Source organism: Seriola dumerili, unplaced genomic scaffold, assembly GCF_002260705.1.
Source record: "Seriola dumerili isolate Sdu_G_001 unplaced genomic scaffold, Sdu_1.0 BDQW01000052.1, whole genome shotgun sequence".
Lineage (NCBI taxonomy): Eukaryota > Metazoa > Chordata > Actinopteri > Carangiformes > Carangidae > Seriola > Seriola dumerili.
The window spans coordinates 10524428-10549375 of record NW_019174307.1 but is presented as its reverse complement, the minus strand read 5'-3'; the positions used below and the strand labels follow the sequence as shown (position 1 = coordinate 10549375).

Here is a 24948-nt window from a genome sequence, read left to right as displayed (position 1 = left end):
CTATGCTGAGTGCTTAATGAGGTCATAATATGCATTAAAAAAACCAACACAAAACAAAACAAACAAAACATCTATCTACTGCAGAGAGCAGTAATGCACATCAGCAGCTGTTTCTCCAGAGCTCCAGGGTCTCTAAAAGCTGCAGGCTAACTGTTTGTCGACTGGTTTTTAGTTAATTTAGTTGAAAATGTGTTTGGGAATATACAGCTCTAAAAGTACAATATCAGCTGACATGATAAGGGCCTTAAGGCAGTCCGCCTTCATTACTTGATTTTTTTTTTTTTGGAATGTTTTGAAAAAAAAGATTTGAGGCAAAAATCTAGTTTCAAGACTCATCAGTTCAGTTTGGTAAAGATATTCTAAATATTCCTGAATTAATCTAATTATCACAGAGCATCCTGGGGCATGGGAGAAAAACTACATATTGCCAAAGGGGGGATGAATCTGAGTGCACAGCAGCTCAGCATGTACTCAAGGCCCCCTTCGTTTACACAAATGAGTCTCTCCTGATTGAACTACCTTTACTCCTTCCCAGGAAGCTCTAATGAGGAGAACCGCTGTTATGATTTGTTTCCTTCTCTTCTCCTCACCTGTATTTGTGTAGTTACAGAGTTAGGTTTAGTACTGAAACATGAAATTCTTTTAGGGACTAGTTTACTTTGTATTGTAGGAAGGGGGGTAGGGACGGGGGTCATGGTGATAAAGTACAGTCTTATAGCAACATCAACCTTTCTTACTGTTTGTACTTCCTTACATAACTGAAAATCATTCACTTGTTGCAAATCTAATAAATACTTTAGAAAAGTTCACATTCCATGTGATTTTATTAGCAGTAAGTGGTTTTCATCATCTACATACCTTGATGTACTTGTTCATGATGTGCAGATGTGAATATTCATATTCAAAGCTTTTTAGACTCTTTTGCGATGAATGGTAAACTGAATATAATGCATAATGTATTTGAAAAGCTTTCACACTAATTGTTAAAACTTAGACATTTACAAGTTCATGGTGACCTTCATAACACAAAATTGAATCTGTGTAAATACAGAAATGTCTATGTTTGAAACCTTCACTGTTCATGCGATTCTCTTAGAGATCCCAGGAGAAGAATTTGTTTATCCAGGTGAAAGCACAGCGTCAGGTTCTGATCACTGTTGGTAGGGATTCAGTGTTCTGCCGGAGTGAAGTTTATGAAACTCAGGTCTCCTGGTTCATAGTTGGCCGGCCTCCACGCATATCTGTGCAAATGCAATCTAATGAAACATTTTTCCCGCAAGAGGAGAATAACTTCAGAGGAAAAACTGTTCAAAAGAGAGAATGGTTTGATTTTTCCTTTGGATCTGTTCATGTTCACAATTATTTCTGTTTGCTTCCGTAGAAAAAAGTTTTCACTGTACCTGAGAAAAGATGCAATTGCACAGTGTTTAAAAAACAAAACTGACCTTTTATTATTATTTTAACATGTTTGTGTGTTATGATGCCATCTTTGTCCACATATTTATTCATATATTTATATATCTATAGAGATTTAACATGGCACAAGTTTCTTTTTTTAACCAGTGCTGATGAATGTAAACCAGGTAACATGTTGTTTTTTTCTGTATTTACAATAAAATGAAAGAAATGTACAAGACTCCATGGCATTACACAGCTTCAACATTAAGTACAGATACAATGTGATCCCTCTGTACAATCTAACATCATTAGTTTACTATTTCTTTTTTTTTTTTTTTAATTTTACAGATATGAGTTCATGATCCATTTTGGCTTCAGCACATACATATACCCCATCTTGACTCTTACCGCAGACCCTTGCTCACATGACTCACACCTTTCATCATGCTATCACAGCTAAGAGTTTCATAAAGAAAATAAAACTAACATCTAGACAGAGCAGAACGCACGTCTCCTCACGGTAGTGTCCAGTTTCGTCCCTCAACAGATCCCCAGCATGATTCCATCTTCCTCTACTAAATAAAAAATAAATTTTTTAAAAAAACCATTCCTTGATTTCCTTCTTTGGCACACATTCCATCTTTCCATCTGTCATCACTCAGTTGAACTCCCCCCACCCCGTACACACACATTCACTTTAAAACAAACACACTTATAAAGCCAAGTTCATGAAAAAGTTCATCGGTTCTTGCGTGCTACCGGCTCTTCGCCTTTGCTGCAGGGTGAAGACGCCCCTCCTCATGCCCTGAAAGGAGAATCAGGGATGAACGAGGTTCTTGATCACAACACAGGAGCATCTGCAGACCTATACCCAGGAGTCAGGAGAGCCGGGATACTGCTCTGCCCTGTAGGAAGGCCTCCGTGTGCTAGCATAAAAGTCCACATAGTTGGTGGTGGATTTCAGTCCATGAGGCTGGGAGCTATAGTCGACTGTGGGCGGGTAGGTGATGACCTCTTCCAAGTACGGGTCGTCATAGCCGTGCGGATGCTGCAGGTACATTCTGTATGTATCGTAGTTCCTCCTGCCCGGCTCGTCTGTATAATACATAGGCTGCAAGGAAACAGAGGCAGGTAGACTATGTTAAACAGGTTTTCACTAGAGTAGGGTCAAGAAGCAGCAGTGGCAAGTAACTAACTACATTCACTCAAGTACTATACTTATGTGTTATGTGAAGTGTTCAGTATCCAACACGCAAACACTGGAGTTACATTTGTAAATCTCAGGAAAATGGACTTGAAGTGTAAATGTATTCTTCAGGTCACGTTTACGAGTGTGTAGCGTGGGTGAAACAGGGGCCACGGCCCCTGTAGACAGCTGGATTGATTAAAGTGGGAGATTATCTGTCTATCTGTCTCATCAGACATGTGTGAGATGAACATGGCTGAAACACAATCTGTGTAGACACAATTAAACTTATTTACTTTCTGTAATTACCTCTTTATATTTGAATTGCTTGTATATGCACGGGTCATTTACAGGAAATGAGTCATATCCGTACTCCAGTCTCCTGTGTGTAATCCACTGTATTAAGTTTGTGCTACTGCAAACCAAACATTTCCCACTGCTGCTGCTTCACATTAGAAACCTTCAACTGGTGAAACACCAGGTGGCTTTTATTGTGAAGTAGTCACAGGAAATGCACTGTATTCATCATTGAGGTCAGTGCTGACCTTGAGTGTTCACAAAAAAAAAGCATCTACAAAAGAAATAATTTTGGCATTTACTGGCAGTGAAATTGTTAGACAGTGACAGGCTGTACATCTCCAACTTCTCTACAGGGTAACTGATCTACCCCTCCTGTTACCATTGGTAACACAGGTGTTGCCAAATTGAAAAGGACTGTAATCTTACGTGCAGTTTAGAGGTGCTTGTATTACTTCTACTCCACAACATTTCAAAGGGTAATATAATGTTTAACTCAACTATACTTATTTTACAGCTGTGGTTACTAGTTACTTTGCAGATTCAAATTCTCATACAAAACATAAATTAAGCAATTATGGGGCACTGTTACCCGACAGTATATAAAGTAGAAAAAAATTAGCTCCAACGCAACCAATGACTAAATTAAAATGCTGCTTACACATTAGTACATCATCAGTACTGACAACCCAGTAGTTTAATATACTGCATAATAATATAACACTTACAAGTACTTTTATTTTTGATTGCAAATTTAGTAATAAGTAATCATTTAATTGTATTGGGGTATTTTTACATTGTGGTAGTGTTACTTTTACCTTTTTAAAGGAACAGGTACACATTTCTGGGAAAACTGTTTATTCCCTTTTTTGCTGAGAGTTAGATGAGAAGATTGATGCCACTCTCATGTCTGTATTCTAAATGTGAAGTTACAGCCAGCAGCTTAGCTTAGCATTAAGACTGGCTCTGTCCAAAGGTAACAAAATACCTACCTGCCTATCAGCACCTCTAATAATAACAACATTATACTATATATAATAACAATAACAATAACCAAAGTATAGAAACGTCATAAGACTGTGGTTTAATGGGGGGTTATGTTCAAGAGTACTTCCTCGTTAGGTGCAGTAACTTCTTTGGATTTGTCTTACCTCTCAAGCTGAGGGTGATATCCACCGTCTCATCCAACTCCCACCAAAAAAAAAAGCAAGCAAGTGTATTTCCCAAAATGTTGAGCTATTTCTTTATGTAAAGTGTTGTAATACTTCTTCCACTACTGTCAAGTACACAAAAAAGAATGAAAAACACCACAAACTAATCTTCCATGTGATAGTAATAAAATATAACAACGTACATTGATATCTTAGTTGTTTCAGCAAAATACACTTTTGTCTGGCTGGAGATTTTTTAGTCAGTAAGCTAATCAATCACTTTCTTGCCCACAATTCTCTGGCTGCTAATGCAACAGAAAAAAGCTTGAAGCTATATGGTAGAAATCCAGAAGATAGATGGAATTCTGTTCATCTGAAATAAATGGGGTAATGACTGCCTTCACATATTAGCAAATCTAAACGTGATGGGATGAAGTACACAAGAGAACTCTCTCTTTGTCTCCCCCATCTCCTCCCTCCTGTCTCCATCTCACTGTGCCCGTTATCTGAATGGGCACACATGGACGTGTCCCACAGTGACAGGTGCCTGAGACGCACCCAGACTATCCCAATCCCAGCAGTCACATTCACTCTAGCTCAGACAATAGCTGATGTGCTGGGTCATTCCCAGCATCGCCATTTATCCGCAGTGGAATACGTGTCAGTCTCTTTGTATTAGTGAAGTGGGGTGGAAGAGCTGGTCGTCCTTGCCAGGTTTATACAGTACCGTGGAAGGATCTCAAACAAGGGCCTTGTACCAATACTATCAAACATTTCCTAGAAGAAAATGTTGATTTTCAAGGATGGGCTCACACCTACAGTTTGATTTCTTAGTCTCAACAATGGAGCCAAGGAGCTCTCAAATGAGGAGCTCTGATCAATTGATTAACTAATCAACAAATAATAAGTTATTCTTATTAGGTTATCTATCAAGCAAAAATGTCAAACACAATCTAGTTCCAGCTTCCCAAATGATCGATTTTATGTCAGTGCAAACTGAATACCTCTGAGTTTTGGTTTGTTGGTCAGACAAAACGAACAATCTGAGGACATCAGCTTGGTGTACAAGAGTTTGTTTTCTTGTTTTCTTATCAACTCAATGATAAATTGAAAAAATAATCACCAGGTCAACTGATAATTAACATAATCATTAGCTGCAGCTTGTTGCGAAGGTTCACTCCACTTTAATATAACTTAGGTTGATTTTTTTCCCCCATGGTTTTTTTATATATTTAACCTCTCACCAATATTTTGATATTCCAACACAGAATAGCTTCTGACTTGGAATACCGGTCATTTCAACCAACAGCTGAGTGAACAGGGCAGTCCTGACTACATGATAATGGTTAAATGCTATACACATCACTCAATCAACTTTTTATTACCTTATGTGCCACATCCTGAATGCGTTACTGTAAGTTGCATGTGATTAAAGCGATGTTATTATGTTATGTCTTTGTGTGTCACTTCTAACTACTGTGTAACTAAACAAATTTTATAATTAAATAATACTGTATAAATAAGGGAAAATAAGTTTTCATACCCAACCTGAGTGGCTACCTCAGCAGGGCTGAGTAAGAGCTGACATCCCAGCAGCAGATAAGAATTCAGAGCACTTATTTGAAATAATTGATATTCACCTGTGTTCTTCTGGGCTCCTCTCTTGTGGGTGATGAATAGTAATATGATGGCGGCTTTCCAGACCCTGGAAAAAAGTAACAACAGAGAATGCGTTGCTGTACAATAAACAATGGGACACTCAATGCAAACACACTTCATTTCATATCAGCGAAAAAGTCTGCACATCCCCAGAGGGCAAATGTCTGTATTTAGATAGAGCAGGATCAAAAAGTGCTATGCTGAGCTGGAGAGAGAAATAACACCAAATAATAGAGTTGGCCACTGCTGTTCTGTTGTTTACATAGCCCATGGGATGGGTATTTTCCTTGGCACTATATTCAACTGGTGGAATCCTGAAACTCAATTTCCACTTTGCTATGTAATACATGGACTGTTGAGGCTGCAGATCATTTTGTTTACTCTGCCCTCCCCCTGTTCCCGCCAACCAGGCTGGCAAGAGCTCTCGTCTGGCTGTAGTATGTCTGGGTGCCCACTCAAGTTGCAAGCTGCAACTTGGGCCAGCTAACAATGGCACCATTGTAGTGTGTGTGTCCACCACTGGCTGGTTGGTCCATGTTACTGCTGTTCCAGACCATCTCCAGTACAAAAACAGCTCTGAAGTGCTGTGAATCAAACTGACTATCTCAGGACCGGCAGGCTTTGGTGCAGATGATAAGAGAGAGCGGTCTTGGCAGGGAGAGGAGACTGGCCGTGGAATCTGCTTGGAGTATTATAAGGGATAAATAGATAACACCCTGCACAGAGAGGACCAGAGGGTGGCCTATGATTACAGTATGGCGCAGAGAGTGGATATCGCTTGAATAAGATTTGAAAGAGTACTGTTTGTTTACCTGTATACTGATTTTTATGAATACTGTTGTCCCCTTGGTAATTATAAAATTGCATAGTTGACTGTGCTCTCTGATAATCTTTGATAGTGTCTCTATGCTCTTTGATGCCCAGCACTGCAGGAGACGACGTGGCACTGGCAGCTGTGAAGAGAAAAACACATTTCAACAATAAATTCCAGAGGTTTTCCTGTTTCACTGGTGGTGTCTATTTTCATCTGGCTGGGCCTGTGGCGAAAAGAACCTACCAGGATGGTTGACTGGCGACATCTGAATGCCGCTGGTGGGGAGGGTGGGCTGGGACTTGAACCTGTCCCTTTCAAGTGTTGACACTGGAGTGAGGAAATGGTTTTGGTTCCATCCATCCTGTCAGGGAAGCACAGAGAAGAAAAAGCAGTGGTTTGAATAAGTAGAACAGCGCTGGTTGTTGTAAAACACATCTGTGGTATTTTTAAATATGCCCTTTCTTTGGTCACAGAGGGAATATTTGAAAAATTCCTGTGCGTTGTGGTTCACAATAATATTTTAACATTGTTCAAATACACAGTTAGCATTCTTTCAACCTTTGAAACCTTTGGTATTTATAAGACATGTCTTTCTTTTCAGTTAAACATGTTGCACACACGTTACAATATTACTAATATACAACATTACAGTTTCTCTTACAGTTAAACTGGCCATCTTTGAATTAAAACATAACATTTATCGATCATGCACAGGCAGCATTAGACTGGTGACTGTCTTAATAGAACAATCACGGGCCGCAGTCATTAATCCCATTGTCCTTACCTTTTTATAGATGGTGCGCAGATCTCTGTACTGCCACAGTGTGTTCAGAACCTGAGCAGCTGCCTTAACCACCTTCATAGAGTACCTGGAAAACAGACAAAAACATAAACATATCTTTTTGAGCCCTCTTGAATCACTTTAACCTGATTAGAAATTACACTGTAAATATTGCAGGACAGTATGATTGATGGAAGAGAGTGTCCTCAGTGTGTTTTAACCTGGAACATTACTGAATATATAGCAGGCTAGAAATAGCTGCTCCATCATTCCACAGGGACATACAACCTCAATGCATACAAAACCACCTTCCCTGTGGTTATGGCTTCTCCTTCTCCAAGCATTTGAATGTTTGTGTCTGAGTGTGTGTGTGTGTGTGTGTGTGTGTGCTTGAATGTGTGTGTGTTTGTTTAAAAGGAACCCTGTCCAATGTCCAGGACAGTCTGTGCAGCCGAGCCAATAACCACATATGGCTGATAACTGTTTGCGTGAGCATCCGAAGCACGTGCACAGGCAAGCGGGTCACCAGTGTACCAGTGTGTACTCTACACCCTCACAAAAAGCGTTTGGATGAATACATCCTGCAGTAACACACCTGTCTCCTCTGCCCTTGGTGATGTTGACCAGCTTCTCGATGCCGCCCGTGTCGGCCAAGGCCTTGGCGTTCTCCATGTTTTTGCTGGTGACCTCGTGCAGGGTGCAACAGATGGCTGCCACGGTCTCGTCCGACAGCAGGGTGGTGTTTCCCCCGGGGAGACGGTTGACCAGGTCCCTCATCGCATACTTCCCTGAGAGGGAGGAGGGAAAGTGAAACATGCATCTAATATGTTTTGACATACTGTACAGCAGGTTTGTGGGCAGACGTTTACGCACAGAGAGAAGAGGGGAGTTCCAAAACATGCAGACATTCATGGCTTCTTTTTTTTTTTTTTTAAATGTCACATAATGTATAAGTAAATGTCTGCCACAGTGACCTAAACTACATTATGTACTTTCTGTATCATGAATGATGTATTCATTTTGCTTGAAACTGTGTGAGGTAGGCAGTTTTTCCAAATGACATTGCACTATCTTTGCAAGGTTGTCTGTGTGTGTGCATCCTGGTGTTAAAAAATGATTGTTTCCCCTATCTCTCCTTCAGCAGAGCAGCACAGCTAAAGGACCTGAATACATGCAGCACAGCCTCCCCCCACAGATGCACAACCAAAAGCACCTTAAACCAACACTGCAGCTCCTGCCCCCTCCCTTGCCTACAGGCATCATCCCTGCATTGCTGGGATTGTAACTCCTCATTAATTCCACACAGAGAGAGCACATAAAAACTTGTTGTTCATTAAATGAGATGGTTTTAATGGAACAGAAAAGGCTGGAGTGAAACAAAATGAAAAATAATAACCAGCAGTTAAACAGCTACAAAACACCCTGATCCTGCTTCTGCATAAGAAGTTTATAAAAATGTTTATAATTCTATTCAGCCCAGCTGATCCCATTACAATCTGAAAAGGTAGTTGTGTGACAGTGTGACTCCTAACCTATAAGTTCCTTGTTCCTGACATCCAGTGCCATGTTTCTCAGAGCAGTGGCAACCGAACACACCACTCTGTCGTTATCCATCCTCAGCAGCTCCACTAGGATAGGCAGTCCTTTCTCCTTACGCACCGCTGCACGAATGTATGCTGCAAACTGTACACACACACACACACACACACACACACACACACACACACACACACACACACACACACAAAAAGGCATTAAAACTTTAAAAAGGTCGAGACGTCACGCAAGAAAATGGATGGTCTGGAGGTGTACATTTTTAGCATGTGATTCCAAGTGTAAAACCGACGTCCCCTTTGACTGACACAGAGGAGGTGAGCTGTTAAATCCTTTTTAAACAGCTGAATAGATTCTTTGTCTCGTAGGATGTCACTTTTAACATTGTCTATAAAATCAGAAGAGGAAGTGTGTGTTTGTTTATATGTGCACAAATACACAAACATTGGTACTGTACCTTCCAGTTGCCAGCTGACAAGTTCTGAAGGGACCCAGCCGCGCCCTCCAGAGTAGCGGGATTTGAGCTCTCAGCCAGCAGCGTCAAGTAAGGCTTAACCACCGCAGGGTGCCATAGCATCTCTGCCCCCTTGGGAGACTTGGAGAAGCCGGGGATGGGTCCGACACCGTCCCACTGAACAAACAAGCAAAGTGCTTAGTCAGTGTGCGGCACATCCTGGACTAAATACAATGTAGTACAAATAGGCTGTGTGGGTTTCTGTGTGTGGTCTATTCTGCTAAACACATCCACTTTGATATACAGCCCCAGTGAAAATTTTGGACACACTTTCCCATTCATTTGAATGAGGAAGTAAATGTTAAATAAATAAGGACAATATAAACTTTTTGCCAATTTGAAAACTGCTCTAAGTCACTATTAAAAAGCACCACACTCACCGTGTCTTCCTGTGAACTCTTTTTTTTCTTCTTTTTCTTCCTGCCCCAGCAGCTGGAATCCACCTCTTTACTGGGGGACTCGCTGCCCAGTAAGCCGTCCAGCTCCTGCCCCCCAATCAGTCGGGATGGCGGCATCTCCAGCTCCAAACGATATGACAGATTCCTTAGAGTGCAAATACAGTTCTCCACAATCTGAGGGCAGGTAGATGGAGAAAGAGGTTTGGGTGGTAGTTATAGCAGCTGGTTTCTAAATCACCATGACAAAAGTTACAATACAATAAACTCTGTGCAGCACGCTACAGTATCTACAGCAAATGTGTGGTACACAGCCCTGCTATTTTCTGCGTTACAAATCAATTAGATATAGAACCCAAGGGTCTCCAGTTAGAAAGACTATCTGCACCAGAGCAAATGGACTTAATTCCATGCTGTTTGAGCTCTGTACAGGCTTTGCCTCGCAGAATGTCAATGAGCATATATGTTTGACAAAATTAACAAGCCCAGTTCCCACGGGAGATGATCTCCACGGTACAGATGAGTCACTTGATTTCTTATGTCTTTTACAGCTCACAGATGCATGACTGAAAGATCTGATTTCGCTTCTACTGATACCATAGAAAAAAATGTAAATATACTGTATAACAGGTTAATGAGCTAGCTTACTTGAATCTGAATGTGCATGTATGGGTTGTGTTTAGGTGACAAAGCATATGAAACAGTTGCTGTTGGCTGCTACTGTGAGGGTCTTTTAGACACAGGTAATAAAATGATTCAGTCAAGGTAAGTAGGATTTTCCCCCAGAGCCCTTTATCATGTGGCAACATGTTTTCCTCTTGGCTAAGTGTGTTTATCTGTGTATGTGTGTGTGTGTGTGTGTGTGTGTGTGTGTGTGTGTGTGTGTGTGTGTGTGTGTGTGGGTACCTTAGTGCCTACCTTGCTGTCGAAATCAGAGGTGTTTACACAGGCTTTGATGACGTAGAGCAGTGAGTCAACCAGGCCCTCACAAATGCGCATCTGTTTCCTGGCCTCCTCGCCAGCTGAACTCAGGTTCCTTTTAAAAAGAACACACACGCGCGTGCGTACAAACACACACATATAAGGCCTTTGATTTGCGTCTTTGCTCAACAAACAAATGAGCATATGTAAACACACAAAATGACAGCTGTGTGTGGGTGTGTTTGTGTGTTTCCCACTTGAATGTGTAATATTGGTTCTGCCATCCCCATACACCATCAATAATGTATGAAGTGTGTGTGTGGTCTGACCGAAGTCATTATAGCACTTTGCTGAGTAAATAGGGAACTAAGTGTGCTCGCACACACACACACACAATCATACCTATGCATAAATGTGTGCAAAGAGGCACACACGCACGCACGCAAGCACGCGCGCACACACACACACACGCACGCACGCACGCACGCATGCACACACACACACACACACACACACACACACACACACACACACACACACACACACACACACACACACACACACACACACACACACACACACACACACAGAGTTCAACTGGCTGTCACCAATTAAAGGCTGAGCTCTGCATGAAGCACAATGTCTTCAAAGGAGGATGCCCCAAGAGAGAAGCTGGGATTATTCAATGACGTCAAAGATGATCTCATATAATCTTTGACTGTAATAATATGTGAAACTATGGCTTTGAAACAAAGACAAGACGGGTCGAAATTCTAGCTATTTGAAGAACCCTAACCCTGGCCAATTACCAAAAAATTTAATTTTTCCTTTAATGTGGGATATTAAAACCACTACTTATGAAAAACTGCTCACCATTCTGATACTGTGAATGTGAATTTTGATTGGTCTGTAAAAAAACTTTCTGGTGTATACATTTCTGGTCGGTCACTCCAGTATTATATTTTCCTCAAAAACAACATTAACATAGCTATTTACAAAAGAGCTACAGTATGCATGCATAGCCCACTAGATGTAACAGTGTCAGATGTCCACAGTGGGGTGCTAGTGCCAAGTGTGTTCATCAGGTGGTTTACCTCAGACATCCTGTGGTGTTCCTCAGCACCAGGGAGGAATGAAACTTCAGCTTGTGGTCGTCATCGAAGGTGGAGATGCTCCATCCAGAGTGAGGGATGATCACAGTGTTGGTCAGAGTCGTTAAGGCGTCCCGAATGATTGTCATCTTGACGGCGTCACAGGACGACAGGTTCCACAACACCCCTGCGGGGACACACATGCAAACACAGGCAATTGAGAGGCAGACACGCACACCTCCAGTTACGTCAGCTGTCATATGCTGTTAGGGCAACACAAGAGAGAAACCAACAACTTGTGCTTTTAATAGCTCAAGTTTGTGAGGATGTGTCCACAAACACACACATACAAATAAGCAAAGACAGACACGCTCACACAGAACCAATGTGAAAATACTCCTCTTCAGAAATGAACCACGACTCTAGCATTGAGGCATCAGACATTCATATCAAATTTCATCTAGGCAGAATATCCTCGGGGCGAAGATTATTTGCTTGAAATGAAAAAAAAGAAAGAAAGAAAGAAAGAGGACTAGGCGGGCATCCATATGGCATAGGCTCAGTCATTTGAAATGAAATATAAATAATGTAAAGTCTTTAGAAATTATGCCATCATTTCACTCAATTCAAATATACTTTTGGTAACCACTGATAATCAGGGACAGTCCTGGCAGCCTTTGATGTTGCATCTGTCAAGGATTAGCCAGCATGTAGCATGTTCTTCTAATTAGATGGCTCTTGCTGCTAGGCTTATACTAAGGCACAGGCTAACTTCTGCAGGGCACCAGTAACCTTGGAGGAGGCTAATGCCGCATGAGCTGGAGTCTACCCTGAAGACGCAGGACTATGTACATGACTAATACTCAAATCCAATGCTGCCACAGCAAAATGTTGAAGTGCATGTACAGCATTACATGAGTGTTAGTGGTCCAAGTGTTACTGCTTCCTGACTAATGCATGATGTTTGCAATTTTGCTATTGTTTTTTATGCTATAACTTGCTAACCTTGGCTTGTAAATGCAGAATACAGTACATGACCTACAGATCATGGCAAGCTGTTACACTGAATCCTGTCTGGTTGTAGCTGTATTTTCTATAGAAGGACATTTCATTGGAAGAGGTCAAAAATAATAATTAGCTTTCCTGACTTCTTATTTGATAACCTCACTGTTTATTCTTTTAACACGCTGTACGCCTTTCTCGCCAAGAGGAAGTTAAGCTGGCAAGAAACTACACAGACAGATATACATGCATGCCAAACATTGTCTCTGACAGTTATTTAATCAAGTCATTTCACTTACCATTATCTTTTTAAGACTACATGAAAGTGCTTTAAACCCCATTAAAATCCTTAAGTGAACTTTCATTATTTAATTTTTATATTGACAACATATCAAGGCAAAGCTGAGAATGAAGTGATAGTTGGCTCTCGAACATTAAAATGCAGCTTGTGCTTTTTATCGGAGCTTTCTAGCGGTGTGTGTGGGGTTGCATGCCGAAACCCTAACATCAGGTGGGCCTGCGTCTCTGCTCTACTCAGGCTGTGGGATACATTTCAATCAAATCCCTCTGTGGTGATGGGGCTCTGCTCCTCGTGCAGGCACATTCAGGTCTGTGTTTGCCTTTCTCACGGGATACTTGGATTGCCCTGAAGTAGGACCACTAATGCGGAGATAACACATAAATTCTCATGCTTTCTGAGCAACCTTTCTGCTTCTTTAAATACCACAATCCATTCTGCCTTGGACAAGCTCCTCCACACCCACTCCAATGTCAATTTGTAGAAATGAAAATTCTCTTCAGGATTTCACGCTGGTCCTGTGGAGGTGGCAGCATGCCGGAGAAATCAACAGGCAAATTACTGAAGTGTGACTGACAATGATGTCAGTGGTGTAACACGAGCTGCAATACCCTTAAGTTATACTTGACAGTCTAAAGGAGCCGATCTGTGTGACTAAACAGAGTCCTAAACCTTGTTCTCTGCTCAGTGGCATGTTCTCTGGTGGCTTTCAAATAGTGACCTAAGATAAACACTGTTGTGACACCCGGGCCAATAGTCTATTCAGAGCTAAACTACAGAGAGCACAAGAGGTGCAACAGAGAGATGGTGAAAAATATAAAACTGGTTAGAATGTCTCAATAGCTGCTGAAGCACTGATCCAAGAACTAGCTGAACTGAAAACTAAATGGACATTTCTTTTGACTTGAGGCAGCTCAGCTGTAACAGATCTGGGGCTTTGCAGAGGGCAATACAGAGAGGATGAATGTCAAACCATAGCTGATCAGGAACTAACTGGTCAGACAGGATTGTATTTGTATGACTTTAGTATGAGGGCCCTGACTCACTGAGCCAGGGACATTGGGCCATCATTGGGTGTCTATGGATAACTGTTGCCCATTGAGTTTGCAAAGTGTCTCTCACCACTTCTTTTTCATTGTCCACAAAACAGCAGGCTAACAATGCAAGTGCTAGACAAACCGAAACTTGACAGTGGCAGTTGGAAATTATTAGACATATTCTCATTTATATTATGAGCATATAAAGCGACTGCTTCAACAGATTCATAGTGGCATGAAAATGGCTGAATTACAGACAGAGATCACTTTTGAGATATTCCTGAAAAGGTGCAGAATTTTAGGTGTATGTCAGTAGTCAGATTATTTTTATGGCATGTTTTCCTTTACCAGACTAATTCATTGAGGTCGGCTTTGTGTGTCACAGCCCAAAGTTCACACCATCTACCCATCGCCAAACCCAAGGCAGAGCTTTCATACTTGTATTAATTCCAAAATAGTTTTCTATTTTTTTTCTCCCCAGGATTTTCCCTGTAACTTGGCCCAGCAGTTAGTATACTTTGGCATGTAGACATATCAGCCCCCCCAGGTCAGCTAGACTCATGTTGTAATGATTACAATTACTCCAGTACCCACAGGATCTCGCCTTACTCTGTAATGAGTCCAGTAACTGATGAACAGATCAGTAAGATTTATGGGACATAAATAATTGACTATATTTGACATCTCTGAATGGGCCGTCTTAACATGTTACTGTATATCATGTTAGCTAGCAAGATATTTACCAATAAGGCTGGGTTTTGTTCATATTAAAATTATAGTGAAATTATCACTTTTGATGAGCTGCTTTGCAAGCAGTTTCTCCGTGGTTCTAGTCTGTGTTAAGTGATGTCTAGAAGTCGATGAAAGACTGATTCCCAAAATGTCTGACTGCTCCTTAGTCTCTTAAATCATAGTGAGCATGTGATTGACTTTGTCAGGTGAAGCAATAACTGGGTGGGTATTTATTTCAAGCTGTGAAAAGCTGCTGATCAACCAAAAACTGCCCAATTTATTAACCTTTTAGTTTTTGAGAGTTGAACTGGAAACTTGTCAGTGCTGCATTGACTAAACCTCAGACAAATTGCTTGTGGTGTACTTTTGAGGTTAGTGGGCGTTTCTCATTTTTTGTTTTGTGCAGTTGAAGTCAGTGTATTTCTGCTTATCGCTATGACTGGATTCATTTTTGGATCAAATTAAGTTTCTCATTTCTAATTTGATCAAAGGTCTTAACCACCTTATTTTTTACTTTCAACCAACAAAAACAACAACCGATGTCATCACTTGAAAACTTGTTCGATGTGTCTTGATGCTAAGTAGTTTTGACTTTTTTGAAGAAGTGCTAGTTTGATAAAAAAAAAAAAAAAATACACACAGTTAAAAAGTTATTGTGGTGTCATGAAGGACAAGACTGGAGCAAAAAAGAAAAACAAACAAACTCAAAACCAAGTGAACCAACTCCAAACACTCAAACACACAACACTCACAATCATGAAATCATGATTAAGCATGTAGCTGAGTTTGCCTAAGTATAGCCAAGATAAGAAGCTATATAGTGGTAACACAATATTGCTTTTGTGCATGTGTGCGTGTGTATGTGTGTGTGTGTGTGTGTTCGCGCGCATGAAAGGGCCATTTTCAGATTTCCCTTGTATTGCAGCGAATGACAGTGTTACGGGCTTGGCCTTTTGATCTTCAGGGTCGTTTGAGGACAGCGCAATAACTACTACAGCTGCTGGACAACAAGGCAGGTAAGGGGGCTAAGATCACGTTGCATGTCCCCACAACATGACCCCTGACCTGAAGCAAGGGGCGGCTTGTTCTTGCAGCTAGCCCTAATGGAACATAGCTGACCCTTGGAACTCACAGGGGAGTCGAGAGGGAGCCACTGACACCAGGGAGCCCCAAAGTCCTGACAACTGGTCTCCTTCTTAAATACCCTGAGAGGGTGTTTGAATTCAAATTGTTAATATTACCCAAACTGTGCTCAATAAGTAAAAAGGAGCTGTGGGTGAGTGAATGAGCTCTATCTGCTCCACTTAAAGCTGTGGTGTGGGATGCCCTTGTCATCCACCTGAAAGCTCTTCATGTGGATTGTTCTCATCAGCTGTAATTAACCAAAGGTGATGCAGCAGTACTGACCTTTTCTAATTGCTCCCCATCCTGGGGCCTGCACTACCAATTAGCCACAGCAGGCTCTCTGACTAGTGGTTGAAAGGAGAAAAACAGAGCTCACATTAAAACTGCTGACTCTGACTGTGCAATGCATGTCTGTACAACCTTTTTAAATTTGAATGAAGGGAGTGAAGAGAGACATTTTTAGTGGTTCTCAGACATAAGCCCTAATGTACTTAAATGTGCTTTAAAACAAGCACAAGTATGAGCAGAGATTTTAAAAGATCCTATTTTAAAATGTTGATTATTTCTCCTTTGGTATGTGTTACGCAAAGTAAACAGACACTTAGTTGAAACAAAAAAAACTGAAGGCAATCTCTTCCCAGACAATATACAAATACTACAGTGTGTTTTGTTTGTACACCGGCTGTAATGTTTTCCCTCAGGACCGCTGGACTGTAACCTGAGACCATGTTAGAGCGGGGGTTTGAAGTCGAGCACAAACAGCTGACTCAGCCACCTGGGAGCCAAATGTCTTGGCTTGCTTATTTCTGTAGCGCTCCACCCTGATCCAAAACAACATGGATTTATACCCTGTTTGCAGAGCTCAGACAACACACAAATACAACCAAGCTGCACACAGCCCGATGCAAAGAGGAGGAGAATGACAAGCATGCTGTCAGGGACAATTTTCAGACAGAGAATGAGTTAAATCTCTCTGCAGCCTAAGTAATAAAAGAATATGAATCCGGTGGAAGTGGTTTTATTTCTTTCCATGTATCATATGCAGTAGTGACAGCCGCAGGAGCAACTTGCAGAAAAGCCTCCATGATTCATGTACTGCGACATTCATGATAGGATGATGATAGGATAGACCAGGGTAAGCAGCCAGTTTAATTGTTTAGTTAGAGTATCTTTATTTACACCTAATGTCTAAGTATTGATTAGTCCATCAACCAAAGATTAGGCAACCAATTTGGTAATTGATCATTTGTTTAATTTATTTAAATGTAAAGATTTCAAATGTTCTCTGTTTCCAGGTTCTTAAATGTGTGGATTTACTGCTTTTTTCTGTTTTATGAGTATACATTGAATACATTTGGGTTATTGAATGCTGTGGAGATGTAATTCTGATTTTACTCTTTGTGCATCAGATGAAGGAACGTCATAAAGCGTCATCATTTTGTGGAAAAATCTCATACACACATTCTCAAAGATGTGTGCGCGGGAGGGTAACTTCATCGAGCTTACAATTCACTACAATTTATAACCTGCATACAGTACATATTCTTCCCCCATGCTGACTTACCTGTGACAAGCTCCCGCACTTCTGCATCTACAGTCTTTCTCAGCAGGCGGAGCAGAGCTGGGATGCCTCCTGCGTTCCTCACAGCGATCTTATTGTCATCCACTGCTTTGCCATAAACGAGGTTCCTCAGAGCGCCACATGAATTTTTCTGGACCTCAAGGACCTTGTGGTCTAGTAGGTCCACCAGGTGTTTAATTCCTCCGAGTCGACATACCTATAAACACAGTGGATGGGATCACACGCCATTAGTAGATAGGAAATGATTCTGACAAGTGGTCATAATTTTTCAGCTTATACATTGTGAAGACGCAACCTAATGTCTTATTTCTCTCCCTGTTCCTTCCTATCAAAACTCCACACCAGAATGCATTATGTTGAAAAATGACGAGATTGACCTTTAATATTTGAGGGATTCCAGTATGTCTATTTTTTTCTGTTGCTGTACGCTGTGGGCCTTTTTCATTGGTTTATGGTATGACTTAGCAGTGTGAATGTGTCTTTGTGTCTATGTAGCCCCTTTTCACAGCCTGTTCAAGGCGGGAATGTTTCGCCTTTATCCCGCCTCGCCGTTTTATATAAAAGGCACAAACACAGAATTGGGGGGCGAATTGTTGATCTGGCAATAAGCCGGCACCGGAGGTGGTCACAGAGCCAAATGCGTGGCGGAACAGATGCTGCTGCTTTTGTGGTACACGTCACGCCTCAGAATCTAGAACGCCATCAACGTATCTAAAAGTGACACACTGGGGCAGCATCATGCTGGCTTTGCTTGGTTGAGTAAAAATAAGCACAACCGACATAATGAGGGGTCTTCTCCACGGCAATATGGTGGGATTTCTTTTTACAAGAGGATTGTGTGTGAATCTACAGTAGATTTAATCTCTACAAAAGTAGTGAACTGAGTTGTTGTGTCCAGCTCTTTGTCCCCCATCTTGTGCTGACACCTCTGGAGGCAGAACAAGTTCCCTGCTAAACTGTGATATCCAGAGGAAGACACGCTAACTGGAAGCTGTACTTGACGTGAGGCTGTACTGAGGCACAGTGTGCTGTCAGCTTAATGCTAACACATCTTAGTGTTTCATGTTAGCATGCTAACATTTGCTACTTAGCACTGAAGACCAACTACAGCAGAGGATGATGGTAATGCCATTATTTTTGCAGGTATTTGGTATTAAATGAAAGTATTGAACAAACTGAAATTCTGATCTGATGATGGCGCAAGAGGAGGCATCACCAAAGATATTACAATTTGTCATGAGGGGGGCATTAATGTCTGAGCAAAATTTTTTATCTTTGTACATCCGTTAAATGTTATGATATTTCAGGCTGAACCAAAGTGGTGGACCAACTGACTGACTGACATTGCCATCCCTAGAGCATAGCTAAAAATCGGGGTTCAAAGGAAAATGGCTTATAATTACTTAGGTTTTATCTTTATGACTCCGGCGATCAGTTCTTTTGGTTTTGATGACACTAACTCACCAGAGTAATTGCTGAGGTCTGGGAATGGGGCAAAAGCATTAAAAATAGGCCATATTATTCATCAAGCAATCAGCAACTACTTTACTGCAAGATAAAACCAAAAGTGAGCTGTAGTGGTATCTCTCCTTGCACAGGCAAAGCCATTGTTTTCTCTTGCAAATGAATATAACTTAATTTGGGGTAATGTTCACAACTTGTCTGATCATCTGAAGAATTGTTAGCGATGTTGCTGCATTTTAGTGCAATACAACAAATGGCAGTAGCTTCCAAAATAAAACTCCAGTTATACTAAGCTGCAGCTTCCCTTTAAACATGACACAATTTCCACAGATAAATGCACAAAGAATGTGCATAATGTATAATAATTATCAGAAAGGAAGGTGTTTGATTAAAGTCATTCTACTAAGACACAGCATGGGATCGGTACAGTGCCTACCTCAGCCTTGATTCGATTATCACCAAAGCACAGGTGCTGCAGATAGGCGGCTGCGTTGGCCTGTACTGAGGGGAAGTGGTGCTGCAGCATGTGAATCACCTCCGTTAGCTCTGGGTCACGCCACGCAAACTCCCTAGAGACACAGGTGGGGACAAAGGTATCAGCACGATGACACAGAAAGGAATAAACTTGTCTCCTCCGCGGGCACAGTTTCCCTCAAAATTAATACTTCAGGAGCTCGGGGCAAACTGATAAGTCCAGGAAATTACATTCACATCCGGTTCTATGTAACAATCCACTTTGGTCACACTTGGATTACGACTTTTCTGTATGCAGGACACTAAAGAAAACCATGAGGAATGCATTGTTTCTTGACTGCTCTTGAAATATACTTAGGAACCATTTTTTACACTCAAAAGTCAATACAAATTCTGTTGTATATTTACTATCATGTAAAGAAAATATAATTTGCAAGGTGGGACGGAGTTGAACTGACATACATGCATCCAAAACTAGGTTGAATTATGTGTGAATTACCAGGCTGGACAAACTGCTTACGAAGCTGGAAAATACACTGATACATATTTCTGGACAGAAATCCTTTTTACAAATATTCCAGGGGACATTTTACTACGATGCACTTCCTGAACTGACCTGGGTCAAGGCAGTCGCCCTGGTGACACTACAGAGTGTAAACAAAGCTCCCAATGTACAAGGCTGGGGGTTTTACTGCAGCGGTCAACCCACTTTCTATGCATATACACGCCTGTACGGCAAGAGCAGACACAGCACTTCAGTGCATGTGAGAATCTATTCTGAAATGGCAAAGGCACAGTAAGGCCAGTTTAATGGTTCGAGCTGCGTGTGACTATTCAAGGGGCTCTCTGTTTGATTAGTAAGTGGACACCGGTGTTGACCTAGCAGAACAGGGATGCCTTGTAAGCATAAGTAGTCCCTTTGGATGGCTGGTTTGTTTTACACTACACAGGTTTAACCTCAGGCTACATCTAGTAGTTTAGAAACACAATATTACACAAAATAGTGAGCAGTGCCTACCTGGGATCCTTCTGAATGCTGTCTATGGAGGGTGAGCGGGTGGCACCATCGTCCATGACAACAGCCTGGCGAGTATAGTTTGGATCAGAGGGCCGATACTGTGCTGAGCGATATGGATCAGCATAGGTGGCTGATGTGTTAAGAGCATAGTTGTTTCTTTGGTAGGTCATGGCACTGCGTTGGCTGGATGTCCGCTGGAGACTCCCCACACCTGACATCCAAAAAGAAAAACAAAAAAAAAAACAAAAAAAAAACACACACCATTCAGAGAGAAGGTTTGAACATTAATAATACACGTCCCAGTCGACAAAGTGCAGATTAGCAGCATTTCAGACCTTTTCAGCTAAACTCTGAGCTTTGCACACCGGTAGCTTACAACTTTAAACCAAGCTGAAAATACAAACATGCAGCTGTTCTGACAGACTCAGCAAATTCTCAAATCTGGAACCAATAAATAATGAGGATAAAACACAGCTCCCATGGTTCCACAAAGCAGAAGTCTTCTTCTTCAAAGGCCTGTTTGCTTGTTGTTTTGTTTTTACAAGGTTGTGTTTAGCCAGAGGGATCCTGCTGGTTTTCAAAGAGGACAGGAGGACTCAACCTGCTCGATGATCCATAAATCCTTTTCCTCACCGCCTTCTTGCTCCTTTGCGCCACTGTATTCTTAGGTTAACTTTGCCAAACACAGCAGCGAGACAATGGTAAACCATGACCAGCTCCAAAAACAGTCAGTGATACACTAGTAAAGTGGAAGCATCACGAACACAAACATGCAGAGAAGTCATTCCTCCAGCCAAGGTCCAATATTCAGCCTGACAGCATCTCGCTTCAGTCATCTTTCTTTTGTTCATCCGCTCCAAGTGATATTGTGACCTAGTTTTTTAACACAATGGGTCACAAACACAGAACTGCATAAACAAGCTGGTTGGATTTAGCCCTCCTTCTCACAAGAGCCACGTGATGTGTGGCAGCATGACTGCTGTGCTAGTCAGATCTCTATCAGCTATCCAACAGGACTGGGCATGTGCGTGCTCAAACTCCCTCCTACCAGGAACCAAGACGTCAACTTGTGGGGCTGCTCCAAAAACACAATTTCTCACATCAGTGCACTTCTATGTTGGGCAGCAGTGCTACCCTGCAATATGGTTATCTCTCAAAATGGGACCTAACAGAGCCAAAGACACAGGGAGACAAATTATAAACAACACAGTGTAGCTTTGCAATTTTACCAGAACTATTTGGATCCTATTCCTCGTCTTTTCAGACCAGGATCAATATTTCTACTTAACATAAAAATCTTGCTCCTACCTGCACAAAAAAAGTAAAGTGCAAGCTTCCAGAAAAGTCAAAGACCGCTTGGAAAGCTGGTGGGGGAAAATGGCCCATTGAAATTTCATTTCACAACATAACAAAGAATACTCTAGGATCAAATTGGATTTTTCTAATGAGCTCACTCTCATAAAGACTCCATATTGAACACACCCGCCAGCTCCACCCCGACTTCGCCTTTTCTCATAATAGTGGCAAATAAACACATTATACTGGCTTGTCTGTGGGGCTTCTTCACAGCATCAATAGCATTTATTAGTGAACTTATCGGTCTAAGCAGATCTCCTTTGTGCCAAGGAGAGGGCTGAATGGAGTGTGTGTATGAGCGCAAACTAAGCATGTGTATCCGAGGCCGGAGGGATGATGAGTGGAGAATGCCAACATCAGGAGAGCTAGAGGAGAGCAGGCTGTGGACGTGGGTAACCAAGCTGTCCCCTGGCCCCTTCATCCTTCTTTTCATTCTCAGTGTGACACACGGGTAATGGACTCCTTTGTGGCAGGATGACATATCAGTATCTGCCTATTAACTCATGTCTCACCCGTTCTGTCTGACAGTGGAGAGAGGAAGGGAAGGAAAGCAGGGAAGGAGAGGGTGACAGAGAGAGAGACAAATAGAAAGGAAGAGAGAAAAGCAAGGAAGACATAACATACATAGTGCTAAAGGGCGCTAAATGGTCTTCCCTGAGGGAGACAATACACCAGTGTCAAGGGCCCTAAATTAAATGGAAGACTGTGGAATATTTGAAGACAAAGGGGACATCTATACAACAAGGTAAAAGGAAAACGAAAGTAACAAAAGGAAAGTGCTCTTCATGCGAAGACGTGTTTGCTGGAAATAATAATGTTATGAGTGAAAAATTGCTTTGAAAAGAGCTAATCTTGACCTGCATGACTCAGCTCCATGAAGATACAGAGATAACATGAGCAATAAAGAGATAAAAAAGGAGGTCAATAATAAAACCAAATTGAGTGTTTGGTAGGTTTAGGTGTGTTTGACACTGTGTGTTGTTTGTTCACTATAGCAGCAAATCCCCACTTTTTTGTACTGTGGGCCATTTTTATATTGACAGCATTGATGCAGACCAGCCTACAGGGGAAGAGGAATAACTAAAATAAACATTTCCTTATTTAGTATATCATATGATGTCTACCCTACCTCCTCTGAAAAAAAAAAAACAAACTCTCAAGCTCTCTGAGATTCCTCTTCAATATTTTTGTTTTATACTCATTTTAGCATCCAAGTTATCACAGTAACAGGAGGACAGCACAGGCTGATGCAGTAGCTAGTGGCAGAATGATTACCTGACTTACCGATGATGAACTGTGGATAAAAATCAGACAGACCGTTCAAAGTTCAAGGTAATGACCGCACAAACGGACTATAAAGTCATAAAATTATCATTCTTTTTTTCCTCTCAAATCATTTCTCATGACTCTGTAGCAAATACTACACCAGGCCTATGCCTGGCACCCCAGCCTTGGGAACTACAGACCTAAAATGATTGTTGTACTGTAACTTCTGTTGGTGTTTTATAGTTACTGAACCTGCCTGCTGACAATCCAGCAGGCAAAATCACATGAATGAAGTAAGACAAAAAAATGACATTTAGTGTTATAAGGACACTGCACAAAGGATCAAACCCTCTTCTTCAACTGGGATCATTTCAGCCCTACACTGACACCTTTTCCACACCAGTGACATAAAAGGTAAGAATTTAAATGTCATTGTCTTCTGAATCACTATCGCTTCAATTTTCCTCAAATTTTCTCTAAGAGCTTTCATTTAGTGAAAAAAACTAAAAGTTTGTTAATCAGAGTCACAGAACAATAGCTGGAGTATTTGCCTTATCTGCAACACAATCTGCTTTTGGTATTATTATAGGCAATTTACAAAAAAAAAATCACAGGGGCGGGTGTGTCCCAGATATGATGCTGACATGTCCTTTGTGTGTGGCTTGTCACTGTCCTTACATGATTCTTTTACTTGTCTCTCGGGTTGTATTACATAAATAACGTTGGACCAACCTGAGGTGCTCCTGTAGAGGGTGCCCTGCTGGGTGTGGCTGGGGCTACGGTACAATGGGCCCTGGAAAGTCCGATCCTCGTAGATTGGAGCAATGTGGCGGTCTGGGGACATGGCTGACCTTAAATCCTGGCCCAGCTGGCTGTGTTGACTGGCATATGAGCTCCGTATTCCTGTAGATGTATGCGAGTCGTTAGTGGCAGCATTTAGTTGCACAATGGTCTAGTGATTACGCAGACAGCCTCATAAGCGAAGTGTCAATGGCTTGAGCCCTGTATGAGCAAAAATCTGTCAATCAACCCGCGTGTGTACTGTCAAATTGTGAGTTAGCAAGACACTGAATGACTTTCAGCTTATTTATTGTAATTCTTTTTGGACAGCAGTATCAGTCATAGCATAGGGGGTGGGGATAGGCTGCTTTATATTACACTCATTTCCATTTATTCTGTTGGGTTGTGAAAGTCTATTTCAAGAGACTTGATATTTGCTTGAGTTAGGTAATCAATCAAATTAAACAACATGTCTCCTTTAATTGATGTCAAATTTAATGTCATTGATGCATGGTAATGTAGTCCACTGATTTGCAAAGTCGGCACTGCATTACCATAAAACAATAATGCAACCCTGACAAAAAAATAAAAGCAGACACGATGTTCACTGTGACCTCGCTCAAGCAAGTTTCAGGTTAATTTTCATATTTGATGGAAATGAACGGAAACCAGTATGACGTATGGAAGGTAGGAAAAACTTAATAAAAAAAAAAAATCATGATATGCTTGGGGAAATTGTGTGATTTATCATATATATTGTGCTGCTGACGCTGTGTGTGTATGGCACTGAGCTTTTTCCATGCCACACCGAAAATAAATCCCACCAACTCTGGTCACCCAGCCATTGAACGTGAAGTGAAATGGTTGTCAATAATGTATACATGTATGTGCAAAAAATAGTATGGTTCTTTAGAGCAATAAAACCAAGCTTGAGAAAACTATCAGCTACTGCTAATAACATGTATCACTGCAAATCCACATTATGTAGAGTTGACATAAACAGTGCCGAAACATCATAGCTCTGCTAGAGATATTCAACATGACACTCCTATG

General features: G+C 41.4%; 1 protein-coding gene across 4 annotated transcripts in view; it reads right to left on the bottom strand.

Moving 5' to 3' along the window:
• Positions 1-1717: 1717 nt before the first annotated feature.
• pkp4 (plakophilin 4) overlaps positions 1718-24948 on the bottom strand; it is a 77480-nt gene continuing 54249 nt past the window's right edge. For all 4 annotated transcript variants that reach the window (XM_022741356.1, XM_022741358.1, XM_022741357.1 and 1 more), the window contains 15 exons: positions 23848-24018; positions 20494-20704; positions 19438-19570; positions 17520-17733; positions 11765-11948; positions 10668-10785; positions 9735-9926; positions 9298-9471; positions 8819-8969; positions 7882-8074; positions 7290-7374; positions 6749-6866; positions 6504-6644; positions 5673-5737; positions 1718-2509 (listed from right to left, as the gene is read on the bottom strand). In XM_022741356.1, the coding sequence (XP_022597077.1) occupies positions 2264-2509; positions 5673-5737; positions 6504-6644; positions 6749-6866; positions 7290-7374; positions 7882-8074; positions 8819-8969; positions 9298-9471; positions 9735-9926; positions 10668-10785; positions 11765-11948; positions 17520-17733; positions 19438-19570; positions 20494-20704; positions 23848-24018 (2396 nt within the window). In that variant the 3' untranslated portion in view covers positions 1718-2263. The remainder of the gene's footprint in view (positions 2510-5672; positions 5738-6503; positions 6645-6748; positions 6867-7289; positions 7375-7881; positions 8075-8818; positions 8970-9297; positions 9472-9734; positions 9927-10667; positions 10786-11764; positions 11949-17519; positions 17734-19437; positions 19571-20493; positions 20705-23847; positions 24019-24948) is intronic.